This window comes from Coccomyxa subellipsoidea, assembly GCF_000258705.1.
Source record: "Coccomyxa subellipsoidea C-169, whole genome shotgun sequence".
NCBI classification, from domain to species: domain Eukaryota; kingdom Viridiplantae; phylum Chlorophyta; class Trebouxiophyceae; family Coccomyxaceae; genus Coccomyxa; species Coccomyxa subellipsoidea.
In genome coordinates this window covers 1327640-1348698 of record NW_005178035.1, presented here as the reverse complement: position 1 = coordinate 1348698, position 21059 = coordinate 1327640, and the positions used below count along the sequence as shown (strand labels likewise).

Here is a 21059-nt window from a genome sequence, read left to right as displayed (position 1 = left end):
AGTATGTCATTGCAGAAGACTACTTGCTGATGGATTGTGGATGAATCACATTTCCGGAACGCACCGGCATTGGGATGCGGCGTTCTTTTTAGCAAAGCATGACATGCTGAATGTATCAAGGAGGACTGTCTATTCTTGAGACCTGCAAACCGTCATAACATCGACATATATTCAGTGATAGTCTGCAATGTGAAACTAGACGGTGGTTGGTCACATCCAGGGGACGCAGATCCTTCTTGATGGACGACAAACAAAACTTGATCCGCTCATACATTAAAGGATAGCAGTAATGAAAGTTCTGTGACATCGAAAAATGACCCTAATACTTGATGTTACAAGCTAGCTAGTGATGCATCCACGGATCTCCATTATGCACAGCCGATGTAAGCATGCTCGAATGCCGGCATCTACTTTTTCATGAAAGTGTTTCCTTGATGATCATGAGTTCCCACAAATTTTGAAGGTAAGTTAGAAGACTTTTGGAGTCTACGCAACGTTTTATCTTCCTAGATTTGGACTTCCGATGTCGTCCATGCTCTTGTTACGTGCACCTATTTTGGGGCCAAATCCCGCGTGGCGCAGTAGGGACGCGTGAAAGAAAAACAGATTTGCATCATAAGTATGCACATGCCGAACCGAGCCTGTCATGGTAGCTTCCAGATCGTGCACAGTATTGCACTGTCAACCTTTGTGGTGCGTCTGCTCTGCAGGAAGCAAAGAAACTCGCATAACAAGCTCAATATGAGTGCACAAACGGCACTGCGCTCCTTGCTTGCGGAGCTGGTGGAGGATGCTGCCAAGGACAGGGCAGATGAGGCACCAGAAGCATGGGCTGCTCTTGAGAAATTTGCGAGGTACTGCACCTGTCTACTATTCAAACATCATGATCTGGGATCGCCAATCATACAAAACTCTAAAGTATAAATCTAAACACGACCTTGTGCAGGAGCAAGTTCGAGTCGGAGGATGAGGTTGCCTTGCTGGCAAGTGTGCTTCTAGATTCAGCCGAGGGTTTGCCAGCGTTTGTGGCAGAGAGCATCAAGCACAAAGGTGGGTGAAAGGGCTGCTATGGCCTGATCTCAAATTGGGTCCCTTCTATCATCACAGAACACAGAACCAAAATCTCCCCTTGAAGAGAGCCAACATCTGTCATTCCAATGTACAGGTCAGCGAGATGGGCATGCAAAAGTGAGGGAGGCAATCTACAAGTGGCTGGACGGCTTCCTGCGCAGCCTACCTGCAGAGCGTGCCAGGGCGTATGCGGCAGTCGCGGTCGAAGATGTGGCTGTCTTTGGGTTTAGGCGAGAGATTGACAACTACTGCCGAGCTGCCTCGCTGCTGCCACTGCAAGCAGCCCTGGAGCTGCGAATAGGGCCCTGGACCACAGATGGGTGGGTGGCTAATTTCCACCCTTTATAACTCTCCTGCCATGTGTGAAAAAGGTAACAATAGTGTGACACCTGGTCGCCAGCGAGAAATAACATGCAAATGGCATGGAGTTGCCCTGTTTCCTGAAGCCCACAACTGGCCCGTGTCACTTAGAGCATGCTTGGAAAGCAGGAGTTAGGTTGGCAGGCCAGTCGAGCAGGGGGGTTGGCACGGAGAAGGAACATGCTGAGGCGGCGCAAATGTATGCAGGAGGAAGGCAGCCGCGCTGGCGGATCAGCTGCAGGGGACGTATCTGCGGGATAAAAAAGCCTCTGAGACCGTCAAGGCAGCCATCCTTGAATCGCTGGGCCTTCTTGTGGAGGCATCACCCGAGGTACAGCGCAATCTTACACCACGGGCCATCTTGATATCCATCAATTAATTACAGTCAATCAGTCAGCAAACAGACGGAAAGACATTATGCAGAGTTTTGACCTCTGTCTTTGCAAAGAGAGTCAGGAAATATTCTGCTGCAGGATGCCTTTGGAGGGGGAGCGTTCAAGCCCAGCTGGCTACTGGAGGAGTGCCGCTCAGTGCTGGACCGAATCTCTGGATCTGGCAAGGCCCAAGCAGGGCTGGCTGCCGGCGCTCTGGCCGGCCTGTCTGCAGCTTTTGCCGCCTGCAAGGTAATGCATTTGCTCCCTGCTCAATCCGCACAGTATCATGTAATGCCAACAAAAGTGGTCCTCCAAGATATGGCCTGCCCACATCCAAATCGTGCTGCACTAACAAAGACAAGGGATATTGAAAAATAAGCATATTAACAGACAAGTGTGAACCAAAAGTGATCAAGCATGTGCCTACCTGAGGACCAGTTCCTAGTTGGTGAACTATTGAGAGACGCACAGAATGGGTGGGGGGGTGGATGTTACCAGCCTGCTGCTTGATTGATGGTCTTGTCACTGACAAAGGGAATGTCAATGTCTGGCTGTCATAACGCTGCGGCGACGCACCTGATCCTTATGGTTGGGAAAGGCGTGCAATGATGATAGCAGTATTGTCTTGCACAGGAGGATGAGGGGCAGGCGGTCAATGCAGTGGCCTGGGACTACTTTCTGAGGACGATCAGAAGTGTGGATGGGCTTAAAAGGTACCAAGGGCTCAAGGCAGCCATGCGCATGGTCATCACACAGGTCAGCTACACTCTTCCTTCCGGTTCTGAACACTGAGATGATATAATGTATATATATTTACATTATGAGATTATCTTTGTGAAGACCTGTTGGGCGCCACCAGAGGCTCATCGGTCTTGTAGGCAGTCTTCATATCAATGTGTCTGCAGCCCGTCAGGAACCTGTCAAGCCTAATACTGCTCTGGCCCAAAAATGCTTGCAAATTAGGCAACAGCAAGAACACTTGTCTCAGTGGTGTGAGATTGTGTGGTAATTGCTGCAGACAAGGCGATTCAGGGTTCAGCTGACAGCCAATGCAAGGCTGGTCTTTGAGACGCTGACCTCTCTTAAGGCCACCCACTCCAACAAGGATGTCAGGGCAGCTGCTGAGGACACCATCACTGCAGCTCTCCATGAGGTACAGTCAGTTTTAAATCCAGATCATACTTTCTGTTTGTGGAGCCTTGCATGAGTCCATGACTGACTCCATGCCACACCTTCTTGCTTTGGGGTTATCAAGTGCTGCACTAGCCACAGTCACTGCATGCAAATCTGCATAAGTGCTTGCTGTGTTCGGATGCGTCCCTGATGCACGAGGCATACTATAAGCCATTATGTGAGGATAGGTTGAATTCAAATTTGAACTTCAATTTGGCAGTTCGGGGAGGCCATGTGCGAGGAGGGCGCAGAGCAGAAGACGCACGCCGTCATACTGGGGTACTTCACCCACCGGCTGACGGATCCCAAGACCTCGGGCAAGGAGCTCACCGTGGCAGTGCAGGCCGTTGGAGAGCTTGCTGCAGCCACCAAGAAATACTTCGGCACCAAGGTGGGAATCTGGAGAGCAACATGACAAATCCCTGAACACCCCTTTAAACAGGGGACTCTAAACTAAGTCAATTAGTTAGTGTGGAGTCCCCTGCATTTCGATTCCATTCTTCCATGTCTCTAGTGCATTTTATGCATGTTATACAGTAATCTGGCTGCATTACTCAGGGGGTGCTACTTCTTGATTTACTAGATCTGCAGCACTCATCATAGATGTATATCCTCTGCATTACTCATAGGAAGGGGTTTTTTTGTGTGCAGGGGGTGGAGAAGCTGCTGGAGTACCTGGCACCCCTCGGGCAGAAGTCAGCGATGACTGAGGGCGGTGACGTCTTCTCAGGAGAGAACACAACCTATGATGTACGACCCCTTCTCTAAAAAACACTGGTGTCAATGGTGCCAATGAAAGGGCTTGTATTCAGCGCTGTGCATAAGGGCAAGGAAGACATGGACTCCTCATTCAAATGACTTACTGAAACAAAATAAATTCTGAAGGGCCAACTTCATTACTAAAGGGGCAAGAAGTATTAATTAGGGGCTCGTGATTGGCTCTCCTCAAAGGGAGCAAGCAAGGCATGCCGCGCGCAGGTGGCACTCCTCAGAGCTCTGTCCAAGATCATGGCGCAGCTAGAGCACATTCCAGAGGTGACGCTGCAGCAGAGCCTGGACATAGCCAGCCGAGCAAGCCGAGCCTACCCCTCTCTCTGGCCCAAGCAGCAGGTCCAGGTGCACACAGCGCTGTGCAGCCTTCTGGCCGCTCTCGCCCAAAAACAGGCGCTGCTGACAGGGCTGCTGCCGCGGCTTGTGGCCTCCCTTCTCACACACACCCTCCAGCCCTCTGATGCACCCTCGGCCCCACAGCCAGGTGAGGTCCTTTGCAATCTTCTGCTCTGTATGGTGTCCAATGACCTCTAGGTGGGGCACCTGTCGCCGAACATGCGGATCCAGTGACCCCTAGTTAGAGCAATCTTGTACTTTACATGAGTATCAAATGACCTCTGCGTATGCATTTTTTTACTGAACATGCAGAGCAAGGGATGGAAAGAGCAGGGACAGACCTGGCTCAGTCTGTTGGGGCACTAGACGATTTAATTTCCCAAAAGACAGGACGTGGGAAGAAATGCCATCACCTGCACAAATCACCTGCGCAGGAGCACACCAATGGATTGCAACAGAGTTGAATATATATGGCATGTTGTGAGGCTTGTTCTGTGTGCATGTTTGCGTCAGGCGGCACGGCCAGCAAGGATGCTGACTCATCCTGGAAGGCATACCTGCCGCTGTGGGCGGCTCTGATCAAGGGAGAGGGGCTGCCTCAACAGGGCGCTCCCACAAACGGCCAGGTGCACGGTTGGTCACAGCCACTGTACGACGCGCTGCTGACGGCTGTACTTGACGCTCTGCGGAACCTGGACCTGGAATACTACCAGACTGCTGATGTGGCAGAGGCGCCAGACAGCCACGCTGCACCAGTGGAGATCACAGATCAGGTGTTCCTGCTTTACACTGTTTTCGTTTATCGTCCTTAACAACAATAGGCCACTATGCCCCTGCAACAACTTGGCAGGTTCTGCATCACATGCAACCGTGCAAATCTTATAGCGCAGCATACTGAGAAGATAGCGTCCCTGACATATTCTGAGCCCCTCCGTGCTCCGATATTGCAGACAAGCCCATTCTCATCAGCCATCTTTGTCGTGTTTTGCGCATTTTATACCTGGTCTTAGTGTGTGGTATAAAACTATCTCAATTGCATTGGCGTATTGGCGTCCAATACAGGAAGAGGAGGGCTCGGCAGTGCAGGCGGACATTGGGGCCGGGCTGCGGCCGCAGAACATGGCCGACATGCGCGCGTTCCTCAACCTGTCTGGCTTCCTGACTGACTTCCTGCCGCTGTGCGGCGGCCAGCCGTTCCGAGGGTGCGCACACTCCCTATATTGCTTACTAGTATCTTTGACCTCCTAGATGTTTCTCCAAGAGCAACGCATGGAAACACAGCTGCGACATCACTGATACTTGTACTCAGTATGTAGAGAATAATCACTGCAGTGCACCGCAGGTGTCCTCATCAAACATGTTGGAGTCCCTCCTTGAGGACATCAAGTATCGCCTGCATTTGGATTTGCTTTTTGTGGCTATTCTGATCATCACCTGATGCTCGGATCTAGCAAGTCCAATAAGGGGCAGGCTTCACATGCAGCTTGTGTGCATCTGCACCTTGGCTCCGACCGAGTATGGCAGGAAAAGCATGCAATACATTATTTATGTAATATGATGCTTTTCTTTGCCTTTCAGGTGGGCAGATGTCCTTGGAGTGGAGGTGATGGCAGGGGCCACCAATAGGCCGCTGCTGTCGGGTTTCTACCGCATGATGGCTGTGGCCCTGCGCCTGTCTGAGGAGGGCGGCCTATTTAGCCAGAACGAAATAGGCAGCCCTGATAGCGCTGGCCACATCGCCTATGGCCAGGTACATCTTGCTTCACGCTTCCCTGCTTTACACAATCACTCATTCCAATCCTTGCAAGCAAGTAGTGCATGCCCTGTGTTCTGTTACAAGGCATTTTGTCGCGCTGATGTCTGGACATGTCCTCTGGACGACAACGTGGGATCCCAAGTATTTGGAATTCAGGTGCACGCTGCGGTGAGCTCAGTTCAGAGAAGGCTGTCAATCATACGTAAGTGGTATCGTCATCATCATCTGGGCGCAGGTGGTGGGAGAGTGGCTGAGGGAGGTGGCAGTGGCCTCCAGGCGCTACAGGGACGAGCTGCTGAGCGCTGTCCTGGACCTACTGCTCTCTGCGCCTCCCACACTCATCCGGCCCACGGTGCAGCACAGCCCTCATTTGAGAGGATTAGCGGTTCCATCAATCCTTTTCCAAAGAAGGAGGAACCAGAGTGTAAGCGATTGTTGTTTTTGCAGGAGATGCTGGGCCCGCTACAGGCAGCACTTTCTCTGGGCCTGCAGTATCCGCCTCTGGCCGCCACCGCACTCCGCGCATTGGAGCGGCTGGAGGGCCGGTCAAAGTCAACGCTCGATGAGCTCGCGCCGGCGATAGTACCCCTGTTGGAGCCATACCTGCTGCCCATCAGCGCCTCGGAGCTGCCCGTGCAAGGGGCTTCGCCGGGGGGCGATGACGCGGCGGAGGGGAGCGAAGCCGATGGGAAGGGTGACGCGGATGAAGGGGATGCAGCCGCCAAGGAGGCCTTTAAACGGATCCGCGACGAGGCCGAGACGGCTGCCAAACGCACACATCTCGCCCGCTTCCAGGTGCATTTCATGTAATTGCTCTTACATGCAATTCTCTGGCATGCTCCACTGTGTTACCTATATGTGCCTCCTGTAGAAATGTTTGGTTGTGGCAGTTTTGGAGCTGCTACAAGACCAACATCTGGGGCCTTGCATGCGAATGTGTACTCTTCTGCCACGGGGACCCCTTTGTGAATGGCAAGAGAGCTCAAAAACAGGCATGAACGGTGCACGAATATTGCAGGGGTTGGCAGCGCTGCAGCCAAAGATCCAGGCATGGCTGGGGAGGTTGGGGGGAGCGGCAGATGCTCTGGTGCTGGCGCCGACAAAGCCGGGCCACGCAAACGCCGTAACCAGCCGCCGCTGGGACCCACAGGACAAGATCGGCATCAGAGCGGCCCTGCCCGGGCTGGAGGAGCCTGTGCTGTGGCTGGACACCATCTTGCCGCTGGTGAGTCGCTGGGAAACCAGAACCATATTCACAGTCAAAGTAATGTGCATGCAACAGAAGAGCAGAACCATAACTCCATGGCTTGCGACGAGCAGCTGTGCCAGTGTATCACGGGGATCATGGGACCACCCATTCGACACATCAGACTATACCACCTCTTTGCCGTGCATGCAGCTGTGCCCGCACGGCACACGTGACAACGTCTGATATCGAAGGTCAACTGATATTAAGCAAAATCTCAAAACAATCAATATTTCTGTGATTAGGCGGCTGAGCTGGCGGAGAGGAGCGCTGAGCGCGCGACAAGGGTGGCAGCGTGCGAGTTTCTGCACGCAGCGATTCTGTGGATGGTGGGCACCAACGCGCGCCGGCCCATGAGCCGCGACGCGGCTGAGGACTTCCAGGCATGCGCACCCCGCATGCAGTCATGCAATGAACTATATGACGTTGCATGCAAGCAATTCCAAGGAATGCCAGCGACTCTTACCTTAATACTTTGAAAGGTTTAATGCTGCGCACCATGTTCATGGTGGATTGTGTCTTGCTTGGATTTGGCGTGTTCATCAAGGAATAAGATTCTGACAGCCTAGAATTGCAGCTTTTCTGCAGATGCACCTGGCCTCTTGGCAGAAAATGCGTGTAACAGTAGTAATTCCTCTTCGGAAAATTGAAGGCATGCGGTGACTCTGCTTCCAGGCGCGTCCGACGGCGTTCCATGGCATCCTGTCGCGCGCGTTACCAGTCGCGTTGCGGCTGGCGGCCGGGGCCGAGCCGGTGGCGCGCCAGCTGTTTGAGCCGCTCGTCATGTCCCTCGTGCACTGGTTCACCCGCGCCGCCCGTAGGTGTGCCCCGTTCCCTGTCTGACTAGACCCTTTCCTATTTAGATTATCTTGCAGGCCCCATAAAATGTGCATGTGATGCTTTGCTCTGGCGATATTTCTGTGTGCGAGTGTCCGACACAGTGAAAACCTTTCACTGGAAAAACATTGCCATGATCTATGAGGATGCGAGCTTCAGCTACAAGAGCAGCTATTCCTGAGTTGCTCAGGGATGGAGGTTTCAATGTTGCAAAATGAACCGATAGATTAGTTGTAATTGGCAAGGCTGATGATCAGGTCATCTGCGGTCACAGGGAGGCGGCCGAGACAATGGCGCTGCTGGATGCAATTCTGGAGGGCCTCGCGGACAGCCAGAACGGCGCGTTGCGCGAGCTGTGCGCAACTGCGACACGAGAATTTCTGGTCTGGTCTGCCAAGCACATCCCCGCCGCGCCCGCCGAGCCGGGCCGAGCCGGTGCCGGCGGCAATCTCAATGCGGCCTCCCTGCTGCGCCGGCTCTTTGACCGTCTCGCTCACCCCGAACCCTACCAGAGGTGATTCTTCCAATAAAGCTTTATTCCATGGCTTCTTCCCATGGAGCAATTGTTCCTCACCAAATTGTCGTGAGTAGAATGGTGGGTATATCGCCCATGTCTGGGATATTGAAGCTGGCACAGAAGGGCCTTCCTTGCCAGAGATTCAAATATTGAAGTTTATCCACTATCCTGGGCTTCTTAACATGCCACATCATCTTCATGCTTGTGTTCGGTGGCATGCTTTAGTGGTCTCACTCGCAGTGTCACCCCGCACACGTGAGCTTATTGTTTTGCTTGCGCGGCTGAAAGTTCCCATGACTTGCAGACTGGGGGCGAGCCTGGCGCTGAAGCAGTGCGCTGCTGCTCTGGCGAGGGAGCCAGATTTGGCGGACGAATACATGCTGCAGGCGCTGCAGCAGGTGGTCCTAGCGCTCCGAGCCGCCGAGGCCGACCCTGCCGGCACCGGCACGCGCCAGCAGGCTGCCGAGGCCATGCAGGTGCCCGGCACATGGTTAAATTTGTAGAGTGAATTGTGACGAAATGCTACCGGAGACCTGACAGCCATTTGTACAGACATTGCATTGGTGATGAATTTGGTTGAGACTCCTAGCCACCTGGCAAAAAAGTCGTTGTGCTTTCATCCATCAACGCTGTGCTACTGGTGAGGAAAACAACTCGTAGATGTGGTCGCCGTAATCACAGCAAAAGTGCCATTAAGACCGTAGGATAGGTGTGCCCATGTTTGTGTTTGGGCATAGCATTGCATGCCTTGATGGTTGATATTGATTGCTTGTGGGGTTATAAGGAGCTGGTGAGGGCGATGTACAAGCGCCCCCGGGTGGTGGACAAGCTAAGGGTTAGCAAGGCGGCGAGGCCGGGCCTGCCTGATCTGTCCAGCTTCCTGGCCTGGCTGTGGCCGCTGACTGCCGCTCGACAGCGCTTCTTCAGAGGCCACGCCATGTGGCTGCACAAGCACCTGGCCACACTCCAACTGGCTGATGCAGCAGCTGAAGGCATGACCACCTTTAATCTGGCTTCCACTGTGCTGTGTCTGGCTTGCGAGTGTGCTTGCAATGGCCGTGAAGTGTGACTTTATAATCCTTTACCGCGCGTCGTCTGTGCGGCACACGCTGTTGCAGACTAATACACCTATACGGCCTGCAATCACATAACCATATTGCCTGCCGTCACCTGTTCTTGCTTTGCAGCGATCTCTGACTGTAGGAAATAATAGACTTGGATATGGTATTGAGGTGTGGCAGCCATTTGTGGATCTGCTTGTATTTGAGGAATTTTGTGTGTTTGCAGATGGAAAGAAACTGAGCGCATCAGCGGCATGGGTGGCGGCGCATGTGGCAAGCGAGGCCAAGACCGAGCAGCAGATGGCTCAGGAGTTCGTCACCATGTCATCGCCTGTGCCGAGCGTGGGCGGCATGCAGATGAAGCGCTGGCTGCAGGTGTGCCCATCATGCCTGCTTCACAGAAGACACTCTATGGCATCGTTTTCAGAAGCCGCAAAGGCTGTGCCACGTTTCAAAAGCATTGATTGTGACTTGCGCAGCATGCCTGTGTGAAAAGAAGCATGTAATGATGATGCTGATGATTATTATGATGTGACTGTGCTCAATAGCAACATGCATGGCATGGCTGGTTGCAGGAACTAGAAGGGCGGTTGCACTGGGCAGTGTGGGGCATGGAGCAAGGCTTCTTGCTTCCCGAGACGCTATCACTCCCCAGCAGTCGATCAAAGGCCAAGAGCTTGCATGTGGTGGCTGCACTGGAGCAGTACTTCGACCTGCTGCATGACAGCGGCGCACCAAAAAGCGGCAGCAAGTTTGCTGGTGCTGAGAAGGAGGGGCAGCGACTCGCCAGCAGAGCCCTTGCCTTCTTGAAGCTGGTGAGCTGCATTTTTCCAATCTCTGCGTATCCTTCATCTCAGGACTTGCAGGGGTATCTAGAGCTAGCCTATTAAGGATAGCCGGAAATATATCCCTTGAGTAGGAAACAGAGAGGATGTGTTGTTGAGATGAATATCTTTTTGTTTGAAGCCGCAGGTTGTTGGAGAAGAGGTCATCAGTCAGGACTCATCAGGGCTCCACCACTTCCTGCTGGCCGCTCTGCTGTCCCCACACAGCCTGGGCATACCGCCCTCAGAGGATGAAACAGCCCGCAAGTTTGCTGCAGAGGCCAGAGTAAGCGCTCTCTTGCGTTTTTTACATCATCTACCCTTCCCTCTTTCTTCCCTGCAAACCCAGATGTCTATAGATACCCAAAACACATGACAGCTGACATTCTTCAAAGGCTCTCCTGGCACAGTAGAAGCTTCCAGTGCTGTTGAACTCTATTCTTATCTGGCATGACCCATGCATGACTCATTAGTGTTGCTGTATCTGGCACAGGGTATCCTGGAGGTGGCATCCAAAAAGGACAAGGTGCTGCTACTCGCACTGAAGCCTGCCCTGGCAGGAAATCTGTCCCAATTTCCCCTGCTACAACAGAAGGCCAAGGGGCGCGCAGCGAGCAGCGCTAATCAGAGCGCCCTGGAGATGTTCAGCAGTGACCGGCCAGACTCGGTGGCGTGGCTGAGAGGCCTCACCCTCCTGGCAGAGCTGGATGCAAGCCTTGACCCAAAGCTGCTGCCGACAGATGTCAAGTCCTCTCTGCCCGAGCTGTGAGCCTCCTGCCTCCTGCTGCCACCTCCTCCTTTGACATTTAAATCTTTGACATATGAATAATTGACCTTTGAGTGACAACTTCAAGGTGCAATGCATGCTCGTTTTTTGAGACACTGAGCAGTAGGGGTGCAGCTGCCTTCAGGTTGTGCTGTGTACAGAAAAAGAAAGCATAAACAAGGGTGTCATCAAGCTTTTCTGTGCTTTTGATAGGCCGAGCATATCAGGAGCATATCACGAGCATATCAGGAGCAGTTGCCTTCAGATAAAGAATTTAAGCGAGAACATCAAGAAAAATGTTTGAACAATGACATGCAGGTTGCTGGACACTGCAAGCCGCTCAGCGGCGAGTCTCTTGCCCAAGCAGCGGCCGGTGATGGAGGGAGCGTTGAACCTTGCTATCCGCCTGGGCTTGCCCACGAGCGCCCTTCTGGACAAGGTCCTCGACCCCAGCACAGGCGCTGCCTTCTATGAGAGCTTCCGCAGAGCGGTAAGTGCCCAACCCAGACAAATTCTCTCGATGCAGGGCTGGCTCGCAACTTGCTTTGATAGGCGCTAATCCCCAATATCGCCAGTGATCTTCTGGACTCTACATGATCTTTGCTTGGCAGGAATTGATGACTGCATTATTGTGGTGACAACAGAAGCATGGACTTAATCAATTTCGCATGCATGTTCCAGTCCAAAGGGCCACATGCGTTGCAACAACCTGTCAACCACCTGCAAGGTAGCGCTCTTCACGGTTGAAAGAAGGGAAAAGGAGGAGATATTGATAAGAACGTGATATGGTAAGATGCAATATGAGCATGCTGAACAGGTACACAGCTGGGTGCTTTGGAATGCGGCCACGGTGTGTGAGCCGCTCTGCGAGGAGCTGGGCGCCGACGCGCGTGGCGCTGCCGACACGGCCGAGCGCATCCTGTCCGGCACGCTGGAGGCGCTGCTGCGCGGCCACGTGGCCGGCCGCCTGGACCCCCGAGCCAGGTGCTTGCGCTTTAGAACTCAGAACTAAATTCTGCATGCACCACACAGTAGAGATTGCACGCAACAAATCTAAAGCAGGACGGAGTCTCAGCAAAGGGATTTGTCTTGAGGATGACCAGGGAACTGACCAGAGAGTGGGCCTCTTGCAGTCCTTGTGCTGCATAAACAAAAGGAAACAACTGAAAGACCTTACGCGAGAATCCCACTTCCACAAGATACCTTGAGTGCCTTCAGATGATGTTCAGAAAAACGAGTGGGGTTGAGTATTGAGAGTGGTGGTGTCGCAGGTCATTCTTGGGGCAGCTGCTGCCGGCGCTGCCGCGGCTTCGGCCGATGCTGGCGGAGGGCGCGGCCTCGTCCGAGCGTAGGATGGCGTTCCTGCGACTGCTGCGCCAGCTGCTGGAGATGGACTCTTCTCTGGTGTTGTCGCCCGCGCAGCAGGCCTCCTGCTTCCTGCTGGACGGCTACCTCACCATACTCAACACCAGGTGGTTCGCTTGCCCCTTACCTCTTCCATGCTGCTGGGGATGAAGACTGGTTCGATCCAGAATCTTTTGTCTACTGCCTTCTATATCCTCAGACCGGTGCTTTCTGCTGGACGGCTATCTCACCATCCTCAACACGAGGCATACTCTTCCTTCCATGTTTGACCTTTCATTCCTATAAGGCACAGAAACCTAAATCCACCTGGTTTAAAATTCCCTGTATAATGCACTGGACTGCTTGGTCAAGACGGCAACACAAGAGGTATTCTTCTCAAGCGCTTAGTTTCCTAGGAGCTGAAAACCACCTTTTTGAGCTGCTTCCTTCAGGCTTTGATGAGCACGTCACCGCGCAAGCGTTTACTTGCTCGTCTCATTGTCTGTGCCTCTCTTATTAGAAGACATGGTGTTGAATTTGTCTTCACGCGCGACAGGGGCGGCAACGCGGAGCAGCAGTCGCGGGTGACGCAGGCGCGCACGGAGGCGCTGCGGCTGCTGGCGCCGTTTCTGGCGCTGCCGGCCGACAATGCGCGTCGCGTGCTGGACGCAGTGGAAGGCATCGCCACCGACCTGTTCCCCGCAACTTCCTGGGAGCTGCCACGCGCTTCCACGCAGGCACTGAAAAATCCTTGCCTTCAATTTCAATGTAGTTACTGGAAATTTCACTGCCACACTTTGCTCCATGCAGGCACTAAAAATCTCAGACTGCATCTTCTTTGTATGTATCTAGTGAGAGATCACACCGTACCAGCCGACACTGGGCTGATTTAGTGTTCCACAGCTTCCCACTCATCAAAATCTTGGCAAAATTGGATATAGTGTCCGTTCACCGACTGCGAGCCCTGATCTGTAATGTCTGAAAATCCAAATGGTATTGTAAGGATGTATTCATTGTTGTGCAGGCCACAGACTACGCCGCGCAGCTGCTCGCCATGCTGGACGCCGCTGTGGCGGCTGCCGAGAGCGGCACGCGCGTCGAGGCCTTCCTGGAGGTGAGCACCTGCCCATCATTATGTTGTCTCGTGTTTTAAGGCGCACTGGCGATTTGTGTTCTTGGGAGGCTGTTGGCTTTAGCCATAAATGACAGATAACCGCCGGGCTAGGAAACAAGTCGCTATGCCCCGTACTTGCGGTGTTCATCCGGCCGTCCTTATTATGATAATGCATGGGTGAGCAACGCGCGGTAAGTGCAGCTTGAGTTTCATTGCTGCGTGGCTCCATGACTGCAGGCTCTGCTGCCAGTGCTGCGCGAGATGGGCACGGCCCGGGGCCACACTAGGCAGAGCAGCCTTGAGACGCGCCTGGCGCTCATTGCTGCTGCTCCCTGGAAGAGCACCAGGACTGCCCAGTTGCCAGGAGTACATGGCCAAGCATCACCGGATGATGGGGGCAGGTCAGAAGCGCAGGCGACCGCGCTGCTGAACTTTGCGTGGGGCTTTGTCTTTGAGGCGCCCGGCGGCACGCTACACTTCCTGGACATTAGGCACGCCCCCACATATACCAATGTTATCATGAGTATGCCGTTTGCTTCATTTGGGGACCTCGTGCACTTCAATTAAAACTGTACTTTGTCGGGCTCAAATGAGGCACTTAGGGTGTCACGACAATTTAATACTGCAAATTTTTGATAATGGGAAGTGGTTGTCTTGCAGGAGGGCGATGCTGCACCATGTTCTGCTGCCTGCGCTGCGCTTTGCCCCGCTGGCATTCCAGAAGGCCTACCTGACAGAGCGCGCACCTCGCCTGAGGGACATCCTCTCTCGGGCACCCACCTCTGCACCTGGGCTCCTGTGAGTGCTGCCTTCTCTGCTACCCTCACAGTGCATCTCTTCCCAATCTTCTGGCCAAATTATTCCTCGTCTTCAAGCAGAGACCATGAGTCAAAAGGTGATACATGCTAATTGTCATTGTGACTGTGCAGGGGAGATGAGGAGGCTGGCCTGTATGCACGTGAAGCTGCGCACTACGTCCTGCAGCACATCTATGCAGCCGTTCCTCCTGTGGACATCAAGGAGCACGTCCTGGCCTCTATTGGAGGCAACAAGGTGCTGATTTCCTCCCTCATGCTTCGGACTTACATAGCAAGGTCTGCATGCCACATGCAAGAGGTCCCTTGCATGTTCATGGTCATCTGTATTCCTCTTGTCGTCATTAACTAGATGGCCTCTGAAGGGGGCACCCAATCACAGCATGCGTAGCAAAGTAGCAAAGGTGCGTGAAGGGCGGGCCTTTACTCATAAATTTGGCATGCAGGATGTGACAATCTGGGCCATGAAGGACGTCCGGGAGTTGAGTGTATCTGATAATTCATTGGAGCCTGCTGCCCGTTCTGCACGCTCTGCTGCGTTCGCCACAGCTGCAGGCTGCATCGCTGCCACCCAGGACAAGGAGAGCCTCTTTGCCAACCCCCTCAAGCCCCCTGGAAAGACAGCCGACCCTGCAGGTGGGCCTTCACATCCTTTCTGCAGGCTTCTCATACCATCTTTCCAGATCAGCCCCAATCAAGACTCCTTTTCGATAAAGTACTACATTGTAAATCCAATTCTTTGGACTGCTGTGAAAGCCGTTGAGATTCTTTGCATCCAACAAACAAGGAAGCTTCATGGATTAACATGGAGAGACATGGGAGTCCATCACATGCATCGAGCTTTCAGCTTCAAGCTTTGAAATGGATTGAGGCAGCTGAAGGGTTCTCACACAAATGCAAATTCCGACGCAGGGCCGTGGCCGCGGTTGCTTGATGTGGATCAAGCGCTGCAGTTTCCAGTGCAGCTGGAGGGAAGCCGCGGGCAGCAGGCCAGGCGCGCGCTGGGCAGCATCCAGGCAGTCGAGCGGCAGCTGCGCACTGACCGGGCAGGTTCCACGCAGAGCACGCTTGGCACGCTCAGCAGCCTGTCTGCGACGGCGTCCCTCACTGACAAGCTCAACTCCTCACAATACTCTCTTGGTGCGAGCATCAATCTAGCATTAATTATGATTATTATTATTATTAAAAATTATTTATTTTATTTATTTTTTTATTATCATTACATCACGTCTTCTTAATCCATGATGTTCAGGTGCATGGCGGCAGTATTTTCCACAGCATAGCAGCTCCTTAACTTTCTGACTTCAGCACAGTCACTGAAATTGACTGAGTTGCGCCTTGAGAATGATGCTTTGCAGCGAGGCATCCGCGCATGCATGTAGCGGTAGCTCTAGCTGTCCAGCACCATGCATGCATGGCTTCGATTGACAAGTGTGGATTGTTCGACTTTCTTACACGTGCAGGAGAGGAGATTAAGGATGCCAATGAGACAAAGCCCAGTGACAACATGGGGGGAGCATACAGAGCCTCCTTGGGCGGTGCCGCGAACTTCAATGATGACACTTTCCAGGTGAAACACACTGCCTTATGGAATCTTTTGCACAATATAAAATACTCGACTTCTTTCTTGTCAGCAATTTCTTGGCATGTACTGGTGTGTGCATGGGTGCGGGCAGGGAGTGGCACATACAGGGCATGTCCTGATCATCATTATCTAGACAAAAGGCAATTGTAGCTGCTCACAGGGGCAGTAGATTGTCAAACCATCCCATGCTTTAGACAAGGTTTGCATGACAAAATCTGGTTCTGCGCAGGATGAGCTGCTGGAGAGCGCCCCGTCTCTAAAACCAGCTGGCGATGAACCCCTGACCTGCGAAGATGAGCTGGATAGCAGCCCCTGCATGCTGCCCCTGGTCAAGCTCATAGAGAAGGCCGCCACCTTGTGGCAACCAGGTAAGTGAATAAATCTCGCTCTGTTAAAGGAAGATGTCCAGGGTTAGAGATTGTCAACCATCTCGAGGAGCGCATGATTTCATGTTTCTGTGTCTCGCTGTGTTTGCTGGAGGCCAGAGTAAAGAATAATTATTGCTGGTGTAATCACACGCACACTCTCAGAGGCAAGTTGCGTCTGAAGGCAAACTGCAGATAAAGGCTGCCATACGCATATTCCATGTTGGACTCGCCAGATCCAAGCAAGACCCATCAACCGAAGGCACGTGCTCAGAGTTTGTGCTGCCCCCCGCCAGCCAGCATATAGAGAGCATTGTTTTTTTATTACACGCCTTCAATCGTGAGCATACAGGCCTATTCTTGTGATCTGCTATGCAGGCGGGCAGGGCATGCCAGCCTGGATGGCGCTCCTACACAGCGCAGTGTCTGATACATCGGTGCCCCACTACGTCCGCCTGTTTCTGACCAAGGCCGTCCTTCATGTGGACAAACGGCATGTCGCCAGGACTGCAACAGACCCTGCTCTCCAGGCTTGTTTCTGCTTCGCTCCCGCCCACAACACTGCAAAACACCGCTGGTTATAGCTTCCTTTTCTTTTGAGGGCTGTTGTGTGGCTGAGCAGCAGGGAGAGGCACTTGCATGTACCAAAGTTGTTGCAATTCGGAAGGGAGTTGGGAACGTGGGTTGGAGTTTTCGCAGCCTTGACACGCAGCTTGTCTGCACGTGCACCTTGCCTCTGGCAGGGTTAACATTCATAATAAACAGTAGGTATTGGGAACTTGGAAGGTTGGAAAAAAGGACATACATAATAATCAGGAGAGTGTTGGTTGGCTGCAGGGGCATCCATCGATATTCGGTCGCTTTGCAGCAGAGTGGTTCCCTGTAATGGTGGACGCTCTGATTGGCGATGTGGAGAAGCCAGAAGAAGTGGGCATCCACTATTTCCTGCTGGACGCCTGTGTCACCTTCCTGGGCTGGCCTGCCCTGTTCCCTGTGCCTCCCAGGGGCGGCGCTGCACCCACCCTCATGAACTACCTGGTGCGCATTCTAATTCATGCCAATTTTTTTCATTGTCCATGATACTCTTGGGCTGCAGTGACTATGACCCAGCTCCAGTGGTCCATGATACTCTTGGGCTGCAGTGACTATGACCCAGCTCCAGTGGAGCGCAATATTTGTGGTCATCCCTGATCTACAAGGTTATCTGGGCATGTGGTGTGAGAGCACAGCAAGGCTTGGAGGCAAAGCAAAGAGGCAGAGGGCAAAGAGGCAGAGGGATGCAGCACAGGGCACCAGCCCAAAAACTCATACTCTGTTCATGAACCTCAGATTTAGATGGCTGCTTGTGTGTGAAAATGTAGGTCACATACAATTGAGCACATGCTGGACAGGCAAGCGCACATGCATTTTTCCTATTATTGTATCTGCACTGAGTCCATATCGTGTGGTGCAGGTGAGGGCCGCGTTTCACGAGGAGGGGGCAGTGCAGCGCAATAATTTCAGCCTGCTCAAGGTGTCAGTCAACCCCATTGCATCCCTTCAGCCAGCTCAAGGCTGATCTGATACCTGACTCTGATTCTCAAAGCCAGCGCTCAACGTGACATTTTACAGATAAGAAGTTAATTTGGCGGCATCCACAGGATTTGTTTGCCCAAAACTGAAATTTTTGGGAGCATTTCTCCATGCGTGCATGTCATCAAGTGTGCATCGTGCAACATAACAAGATCATTTGGCCCAATATCGAGATTTTGTATATCTATATATTATTAATTGCCATTTGTGCGTGCCATCAGGTCTTCATCGCGCGGTGGCAGACGGTCCCCCCGCCGGGGGACGCCATAGCCCTTCATGTGGCCGCCGGGGGGCCTCAGGCATCCAAGGGGCCCAAGGGGCGCCTGCCAAAGCTCATCGCAGACCAGCGCACCTTCGGCCTCCGCATATTAGCTGCCGGTGCGCGCGGCCGCTGTTTCTTGATCAGAATGTCCCTTTCTTGCACCATTCTGCAAGCTTGACTGGCACATGGCGTCTGATTGTACATTTGGGTAGGGTGCGTTGATGGTGAGGCAGGAATTCAGTTTGGAGAAGAGCATAAGAGTTGTACTGTGCATGCGCACTTCATGCAACCCTCCCTGTGTGATCATTGCAGTGGCAGAGAGTAATCCTGGATATACAGTTCCACTCTCTGTCAGTGCTTTTGGTCACGAAGGAAGAGTACACAAACTGGCATGCACACTATAACTCCCACGGAGTTGCGAGCAAGCAAGAGGCTGCCAGGCACATTACAGGAGGTGCTTTTGTGGCCAGTTCAGCGGCCCTCATGAATCCTTGCAAGCCCCTTTTGCAGCTACTGCAGGGTAGATTGCATGCGCGAGTGCGTACCAGGCATATTCCAAAATATGATCCCGTGGCCAGTCCTGATGTGTTCCTTGCAAGCTCATCTGATAGCTACAGCTGATTAGATTGCTTGCTTGATCAATTTCTGCATGCGCAGGGCTGCTGTACGGCCAGGCGAAGGCGGTGCTGGCTGGGCCGCGGGGGAAGGAGCTGGCGAGGAGGGCGGTTGACGCGCTGGGCGCCAATGGCGGGCAGCGCTTTGTGACGCAGGCAGGCTTCCTTTTTGTGGCTTCAAACAGCCAGATTGGCTTCTAGAATGTTTGCTGTGGCCTCTTGGCGACCCTGAACCGTCCTCTTGGAAGCCACCGAAAGGCTTCAAGAAAGTATTCACAGTTGCGAGAAGCCACATTTCGCTGAATTGCCTAACGAATACTAATCTGGGGGAAGACTGTTCTTATATCCTTTGTCTGTTGCCTTTGTTGCTTCAGCCAATCCAAGTAGTGATAGCTCCACAGCCACATTGGCTTGCAGCCAAAATCCCTAAAATCAGACACTGGGCTGTGCAGGCCGGGGAGACGGCGGGGCTGCTGCTGCGCCAATTGGAGCGGCTTGGCGCTGACGTCCAGGCTGCCCTGGGATTAATTGCCTCGCAGCTGCAGAGCGATGTGCGCGGCACACTCATCGGCGTGTTCAACAGCCGCCCGGACGCGTAAGACTTTCTACCATAGTGTCACAATGCTTTTGTAGGGAAAATTTGCTAGTGTGAGGGTTCAAGACCAGCGTGTGGAAAGGCATACCTGCATGCTCTCAATATTAGATTCTCCCATTTGGCCCAATCCAGTCAGCAAAGTAAGATTGTAAGATGTACCATGAGTAAGCAATTCTACTATCTGGGAAGAACACCTATATAAGCTCAACTTGCTTCAAGATGAGTTCCCGAGACCAGCATGGGACAGGCGTCCCTGCATACCTTGAATCTCAATATTTTTTTGTTGCTGACTTAGTGCAGTTGAAAACCCATATCCTCTACTGTAGGACATTATCTGGTGTTGATGAGGGATGACTATTGTGTGGCTGAATGCTGAGTAAATGTATTATCTGCAGGGCTCTGTTTGCTGTGGAGCGGCTCAGTGCATTCCATGCGCCGATCGTGGACGCGCTGCAGAGCCAGCTAGTGGGCGCCTTCAACAGGTGCATCCACCTCTTGCAAAGCTGACCTGGCATGCCAGGATTCAGCTACGTGTCACCTCCAGCGTGCACCCCTCAGATGGTGTTGAACATAGGCCTCCATTCACACAGCGAATAGACCTTGAATTGGGAAGCAGGTCTGCCCCCGGCAGTCGGTGCAGGTCCATGTTTTCACCATGTTCTTACTGTGAAGTATAGCTCTTGCAAGATTCCCTTGGCCTGTCAATGTTGTAGCCTGGGCATGTCATTGCAATCCAAAATCAGTCTGATGGCATCCATGGTCTTTTACAATCAGGCCAGTTCTGCTGCTCAGCACGGCTGATTTAGCAGGTCTGTGCATTCCCGTTTCAGGAGGAGGGTTTGTGCTAGTTGGGTGAGGATACAGAGGTGCGTCTGCCTTGCGGACGTTGAATTGGCTGTCGGAAATGAAACCGACTATTTTTTGGTTGACAAGCATAGCCAGTGGCGGCTATTATAACATATACCGTGTGGCGGCTGCGCAGCACGGCGGGCCTCTTCCGGGTGCTGGCGTTGGACAGTCTTCGGCGGCGTGCGGCGTCCCTGCCGGGCCTCCTGGACGAGCTGCGGCCGGAGCTGGGCCGCGCGCTGGCCGCCCCCAACGACGCCATCCAGTCGTCCGCCCTGCGCCTGCTTGTGGACTTGCTGCCACGCGAGCCGGACAACCGAGCAGGCGCGCCCAGAGACTAAACACTGCACTCGATTTTGAAATACAAGTCAAGATGAGAAAGATATTTTGCACTTTTGCACCACAACGACCTCCTCCCGCGCGCCTCGGACAATCAAGCAGGCGCGCCTCCGGCATCAATTGTCATGGGCTGACATGGCTCCTTGCCCTTTTTGGGGATGCCCCCAGTCCTCTCACTAAAAAGAGGATGACATTGCACTAAACACTTACAATCTTATGTCTTGGTGTGAAAAACAGAGTCATATGGATCTGTCAAGGCCAGGCATACATGCACGCACCTTGACCAAATACTTAACTCTAGTAATGCATGTGTCCATGCCCTTGCAAAGGTCATCAGATCGAGTCGCTGCTGCAGGGTGGGCGATTGAGCTGGTGCTGACGGCGGCGGACTTCACGCAGCACCCCAGCAGGACCGTGCGCTCGCACTTCTTCACGCTGCTGCGAGACGCCTGGCAGACCCGGCCAGCCATGCATGTGCGCACCTCTCTCTAGAAAATTTATCAATGGGGATCACAT

At 53.1% G+C, this 21059-nt stretch overlaps 1 protein-coding gene across 1 annotated transcript; it reads left to right on the top strand.

The window, feature by feature from the left end:
* Nucleotides 1–741: 741 nt before the first annotated feature.
* COCSUDRAFT_63567 (hypothetical protein) lies at nucleotides 742–20545 on the top strand (the record flags this gene model as incomplete). Its single annotated transcript, XM_005647697.1, has 45 exons — nucleotides 742–854; nucleotides 947–1050; nucleotides 1166–1391; nucleotides 1639–1762; nucleotides 1905–2054; nucleotides 2439–2561; nucleotides 2824–2958; nucleotides 3199–3369; nucleotides 3630–3728; nucleotides 3957–4233; nucleotides 4599–4858; nucleotides 5148–5287; nucleotides 5664–5835; nucleotides 6077–6193; nucleotides 6289–6636; nucleotides 6860–7066; nucleotides 7333–7512; nucleotides 7763–7908; nucleotides 8199–8438; nucleotides 8746–8917; nucleotides 9226–9469; nucleotides 9729–9877; nucleotides 10078–10317; nucleotides 10475–10612; nucleotides 10820–11091; nucleotides 11411–11582; nucleotides 11910–12076; nucleotides 12364–12564; nucleotides 12993–13107; nucleotides 13461–13550; nucleotides 13788–14080; nucleotides 14211–14348; nucleotides 14480–14603; nucleotides 14812–15001; nucleotides 15278–15505; nucleotides 15829–15935; nucleotides 16180–16318; nucleotides 16694–16812; nucleotides 17153–17353; nucleotides 17769–17828; nucleotides 18109–18265; nucleotides 18807–18934; nucleotides 19216–19358; nucleotides 19754–19840; nucleotides 20341–20545. 45 exons carry the CDS (start codon nucleotides 742–744, stop codon nucleotides 20543–20545), a joined length of 7611 nt encoding a protein of 2536 aa, XP_005647754.1.
* Between the last annotated feature and the right edge of the window lie 514 nt (nucleotides 20546–21059).